This window comes from Microtus oregoni, unplaced genomic scaffold, assembly GCF_018167655.1.
Source record: "Microtus oregoni isolate MIOR12 unplaced genomic scaffold, Mior012 000016F_ref0000370, whole genome shotgun sequence".
NCBI classification, from domain to species: domain Eukaryota; kingdom Metazoa; phylum Chordata; class Mammalia; order Rodentia; family Cricetidae; genus Microtus; species Microtus oregoni.
The window spans coordinates 1,767,850-1,774,081 of record NW_024543075.1 but is presented as its reverse complement, the minus strand read 5'-3'; the positions used below and the strand labels follow the sequence as shown (position 1 = coordinate 1,774,081).

At 54.3% G+C, this 6,232-nt stretch overlaps 1 protein-coding gene across 1 annotated transcript; it reads right to left on the bottom strand.

Annotated features, from left to right (window-relative positions):
* Positions 1–2,276: 2,276 nt before the first annotated feature.
* Phlda2 (pleckstrin homology like domain family A member 2) lies at positions 2,277–3,754 on the bottom strand. Its single transcript, XM_041666932.1, has 2 exons — positions 2,815–3,754; positions 2,277–2,531 (listed from the first exon to the last, which is right to left on the bottom strand). Coding segments are annotated over exons 1-2 (417 nt in total). The 5' UTR covers positions 3,231–3,754; the 3' UTR covers positions 2,277–2,530.
* Between the last annotated feature and the right edge of the window lie 2,478 nt (positions 3,755–6,232).

Sequence of the window (6,232 nt, the reverse complement as noted above, 5' to 3'; positions counted from 1 at the left end):
CAAGTCAGTTCCAGGTCATTAATCCAGCTCCTCTGTCCACTAACACAACCACCGAGGAGTCCTCCAGAAACAGCCCAGACACAGGGTGCTCCCCATCGCCTGGCGCACCGTGTGCTGGGATCTGAAGCAGGTTGGTTTAAAAGACAGGAACCAGTTTTGGTGGTGCATGTCTTTTTTTTTTTTTTTTTTTTTTTTTTTGGTTTTTCGAGACTGGGTTTCTCTGTGGCTTTGGAGCCTGTCCTGGAACTAGCTCTGTAGACCAGACTGGTCTCGAATTCACAGAGATCCGCCTGCCTCTGCCTCCCGAATGCTGGGATTAAAGGCATGCACCACCATGGTGGTGCATGTCTTTAATCCATCTGGCATTCAGGAGGCAGAGGCAGACAGATCTGAGTTGAAGGTCAGCCTGGTCTATAAACTGAGTAACTAGTTCCAAACAATCTAGGGCTACATCGTGAGACCTTGTCTGTAAAAGGAGGAGGAGGACAAAGGGAATTAGGCTTGGGAGGGAACAGCTGGGAACCAAGAACATACCCCAGCCTCCCCTGCTTTAAAGCTGTACCAGGGACACTGGCCTGGCCCATCTCCCCACAGACCTCACCGATGACAGGAACTAGGTTCCCCCTACTGAAACCAAGCAGTCATCTACTGTGAACTTCTTTGAAAGAAGCTGTTAAAACGTAGACTCTTGGCTGAAGAGATGGCTCAGCACTTAGGAACACTTGCTGCCCTTGCAGAGGACCCCTTCAATTCATTGCATCCATGTGAAGGTTAACAACCATCATCACTCTAGTTCCAAGGGCTCTGATGTTCTTTTCTGACTTCCATGGGCTCCAGGCACACATGTGGCGCACATACATACGTGCAGAGGAAAGACATAAAACTTCAACCCTGCTGGGCATGGTGGTGCAGGCCTTTCAATCCCAGCAGGTGAAGCTCAAGGCCAGCCTGTTCTACAAAGTGAATTCCAGGCCAGACAGGGATGCACAGAGAAACCCTGTCTCAAAACAAGTAACTAAAACCCCCAAAACAAAAACACAAACAACCAAACAAACCTTAGAATCCTTAAACCTCAGAATTCCACAGTCTGCCCACACTCCGCCTACCACCTTAGGATACTGTGTCCATTTAAACCCTACCAGGAACAGGGGGCTCAACCCCTGAGCTGTGTCATTTGACCTTGTGAGGATCAGTGGAGGGAGGAGGTCCTTAAAGGAATGGGACAGAAGGGTCCCAGGCCCCTGCTGATCACTCTGCTCCTAGAAAAGCTCCTCCCCTGTTTTCTTTAAGAGAAAATTCCTTGTAAGGAAAAACAGCTCTAGCACCCAAGACTTCCTAAGGAGAAAGGGGAGCCCCTCCCAGTCCTGACTTCCAAGGCTAAGCTGGGAGACATGTGACACCTCCGTCTTCATGGCATTCCCACAGCCAGAGAGGGAGGCCCAGGACCCCTTGGGCAGGGACTCAGTGTCTGTCACTCTGCCTAGTGTAGCCTTGTGCCTTTCTGGGCTTGTCCTCCAGTAAAACCTTCGGGAGGGATCCACCTCTGTCTCGGGCTCTGTGGCCTGCCTGCCTGCCTGTGAGCCTACCTGACACAGAGCCCCTCACAGAGAACACAGCCAGGTGAGGAGTGTGAATTGACACCTGGCAGATGGCTCAGGAAGTGGAGTAAAAGCATAGGTATCTGGTGAGCTCCCAGGCTTCTACACCAGTAAGGCAGCTCTGGGCCCCCGCTGCTCCATCGCTGGAGACAGCCAGGCCTGCCTCCCATTTGTGACAAAAAGATGTACACAGTATGCTAGCCCTGTTGCTAGACACTGGCCAGGAGGGCTGGGAGCTGGGCTCTCAAGCTCTGTGGTCCAGTGATGGGGGGCGGTTGTCAAACTGTCAACCATCAGTCCTTCACATCAGCTGCTGGACAGATGGTATGTGGGAGGGAGGGGACAATGAGGGCAGCCACCCTGGTGAACAGAGCGACTGCTCAGGTGTCCTGGTGCCAGTTAGTGAGTGAACTCTGAGCAAGCATGGCCACCAGCCCTATCCTCCCCAAGCCACACCCAGGAGTAAAAGGTATCCAGGCCACACCCAGAGTACTTCCTGACCTGGAGAGGCTGTGAACCCCACTTGGCAGGTGACAGTTCATTCAAAAGCAGTTTGAATGGTTCCTGGGATGTGTAGAGGGAACGACACAGGACGGGAGACCCTTTCACCCTCCCGCCCTTCCAAACTCCCGCCCCAGCAGGAACTACGCGGACCACGCAAGTTAAAAAAGAGAAATGGCATTGTTTATTTGGAGTGAAAATACAGTATAAAAAAATATTAAGGCGGAAATATTAAGACGGTGGATTGACAGTTGACGACCATCAAAATAAATATTGTCCAATAAGTTAGCACGCCCCGCACAGCGGGGCGAGGCTCAGCAAGTACGGGAGAATCTTCGGAGAGGAGCAGCGGCGTCGCCCGGGGCATCTGCTGGGATCCTGTTTGACGCGGCCGCGTGGGCTGGTTCCCGGCTCGACTGGTCCCGTGTGTCTCTGTGGAGAGAAGACTGAGTCAGTAGCTGTCCTAGAGCAGATCCGGGTGCATCCTATAAGCCTCCAAGTGGGGTGAGAGACCTGCCTTCCGTCCCAGGTCCCCTCTCCTAGACGTCTTCAAGAATTAGAATCCCCGAGTCCTCGTCGTAGTCGTCGTCGTAGTCCCCTCCCCCCGTCCCGTAGCTTTTGAAATTGAAGTTTTCCCCCCATTGGGCAGCATGACCCGCATCCACACACCCCCATACCCCCGTACACGGACAGCGCGGACGAGGGCGGCACTCACCACGGACTCAGGGCGCGCTGCTCTTCGGATTCCGGCTGCTCTTCCGACGCGACGCGCTGAAAACGGTGGCGGCGGAAGCCTTCCAAAGCCCGGCGGTTCTGGTAGTCGATCAGCGCCAGGGTGATGAACGCGTTCCAGGAGCTCTTACCGGTGCAGCGGAAGTCGATCTCCTTGAAGTTGGTGGTGACGATGGTGAAGTACACGTACTTGTTGGTGTGCTCCACGCAGTCCACCTTGAGGATGGAGCTGAAGCGCAGCTCTTTGACGCGGTCGCTGCTCCCGGAGTAGAGGCTCAGGCGGTCTTCGGTGAGCACGCCGCGCTTCTTCTTCCACAGCTGGAACAGGCTGTCACTTCGCTTCTCCAGCTCTCCTTCGCAAAGTATCTCTCCGGAGCCCTTCATGATTTTCGAAGCCATTGGGAAAAGGATGTGGATGTACCAAATGCGCTCGCTCTGCCGCCCGCCGAAGCAAGGGCCTTATAAGGACTCCGCCCCACGTCCTAGACCCGCCCCGGAGCCGGGCACTCTCCTGCCCAGGCGGAATCCCGGAGCTGCCCCCCACCCCCCGCACCGGGCTGCCCCTTACCCACTGCCTGGGGCTGCAGCTTATCGGAGGCTAGAGGGGGCGGGGGCTACTCTGCACCTCTCTGACGGGCGCCCCAAGCCTCCCCTCCAGCCCCAACGTCCAGCTGCCTGCTGAAGTCCCCTCCCGGCCCGGGTGTCGGCCCCGCCTGCCTAGGAATGTGCCGCAGCGGCCCCTGAGCGCCACGGCTCACAGGCCGAAAAGACCCAGGAAGCTCCCGACTCCTAGACCGGACCAGGGAGCCCAGAACCACACTCACTGAGAGACCCAGAGCTCCTGGTTCACGAAGGTCACGGACCCACGGGTTTTTTTCCCGGCCCTGGCAGCTGTCTCCTCCCAGTTTGGGCACACATCCAAAGGCCACCCACTAGACCTTCTTGGGAAGTGGCTCTGCCCCAACGGGCTTTGTTGGCCATAATACTCCCCGAAGTTGTGCCTCGAAGGAATTCTCTGAGTTTCTTTTCCCTTCTGTAAAATGGGACAATGGCCTTTATCAAGTTAGGCAGTGCGAAACGGGGAAGGAGCACCCTGCAATGCTCAGCCATGTGAACAGAGAGGCCTGCCTCCTTCCTGGGGCCCTTGTGTGCCCCAACCCGGGCGGCAGACACCTCGGGTTCCGGCCCTACAACCCCAGACCTGCAGGAAACTCTGGGGGGGCTAGCAAAGCTGGTCTGGAGAATGTGGGGACCGACAGACCTAGGCCAGGGGCGGCGGGGGTGGCTGAGTCATCCCTTTCAGTGCGCGGTTTTATTTACCCTCTGCCTTTAAAGGTTTAATAACAGCAGGAAGCGGACGCTGCTCCTCCAAGGTTCCCAGGCATGAGGGAGGGGTTGGCCAAGGGACCCCCCACGAGTCCCCCACTGGTGTGGGATGGGGGCAGGGTGCTGGGGTGGGGGTCTTGGGTGGGATGGGGAGCAGGGGTGCTTCAAGGAAACACCCCTAGCTGTTGGAGAACTAGACTACGTGCAGGCCTGCTGGCTCCCAGTGAAAACGCAGGCCTGCCCACTTAGAACTTGAAATTAAGACTGACAGCCTAAAACCGCAGTTCTGTGGCCTGGTCTGAGTCTGACGCAGGTATAGCCCGCAATGAGAAGGCTGAGGCAAGAAGGCCCAATCTAGGTCAGTCTTTGTTTTATAGTGAGTTCAAGACTACCCAGAGCCACATAGCAAAAGAAATGAAATAAGGGGCCTGGGGAGATGGCTCAGCAGTATGAGTGCTTGCTGTTCCTTCAGAGGACCTAAATTTGGTTCCTGCTTCCAGCTGGGTGGATCACAACCATCCATCCATCTCCAGGGAACATGTCACCCTCTCCTGACCCCTCCTCCCCGCAGAACACTCAGACACATATACATTAAAATAAAAATAAATCTTATTTAAAAAAAAAAACACCTTGGGACTGGCCCAGTAGGTCAGGGGTTAATGTTGCATTTTCAGAGACCCGGGGTTGGTTTGCCAGCATCCACAGAGTGGCTTCCATCCATAACCCCATGGGATGTCCTCTTCAGACTTTCTCAGGCACCAGGCATCCATGTGCACAGGCACATGATGCAGGCGATGCACTCAAACACACAAAATGAACTAAATTTAAATTTTTTTTAAAATCTAAGCTGGACAGTGGTGGCATATGCCTTTAATCCCAAGACTCAGGGAGGTAGAGGCAAGAGAATCTCTGTGAGTTTGAGGCCAGCCTGGTTTACAGAGTGAGTTCCAGGACAGCCAGAGCCACACAGAGAAACCCTGTCTCAAAAAAATAAATAAATAAATAAATTATGAATATAAACAACAAAAAAGAGAGAGGGCTGGCAAGAGAGCTCAGTGGGTAGAGGCAACTCCCTCTCAACCTTGATAGCTTGAGTTTAATCCCTGGGACTAGCATGGTGGGGGAAGGGAACCTGATTCCCTCAAACTGTCCTCTGGCTTTCGTGCACAAATGCACACGTAGGGAGTGAGCAAAGTAGTGTTAAAAAAATTTATTAAATAAAGACATGAAGCAAGAAATCCTGGACCCACCCCCTGCCTCTCACTGTGAATTCCACAAGCCCCTTTCCCCAGTGCACACAGAACCCTGCCCTTCAGGGTCCCTGAGGAAAAAGGAGATTTACAATCTCTGCCCAGGACTCTGAGGGGTGTGTGGAGAGCAGGAGAGTCCAGGATAGTTGTGTAAGAACAGAACAACAATACAGAGATAGGTCGGCAGTGAGCCAGCCCTGCCTGCCTCAGAGGAGAGCAACCCAGGTGAACGGGGGCAGGTGCGCTTGGGACCCTCGGGTAAAATAGGTAGAGAATTCATGCTGAAGGCATCCCAGCTGACTAGCCAAAGACAGGCTGAAAGATCTCCCAGGGGTGCCAACTCTCCCTGGTGTCCTTCCCCTGCTGCTTGGCCACATGGTGGCCTGGGCTGCCCCGTGTGTGCTTCCAGTAGGTGAAGCCTAAATCAAGAAAGAGGCCACTCCAGAAAGTGGAAGTTAGGACAGGGAATGAATGGCAGCTGCCCGGGATCCCCATTCCCATCATGCTCTGCTCTTCATGCTGCTCAGAGGAGCTCTTGCTCCAGGCCTCGCTGACATTTGGTACTGCTCAGGCACCTTGTGCATGCCAGACTGAGTGCCAGGGAGTCAGGAGGGAGTGAGCCCTCGTTAGCAGAATCACTGCTGGTAGACGGGAGAGTGAGAATAGGGGCAGGGATCTGGCACTTATGGGGATCTTGAAAGGGTCCCCGAAGATCATGGAGGGCCTTTTGCTCTCCAAGCACCAGACACTGTGTGCTTCTACCACCATCCCACAGATTCAAACAGAATATTCTAACGTGTGTCACTGGAAAAAAAAAAGTGCAAA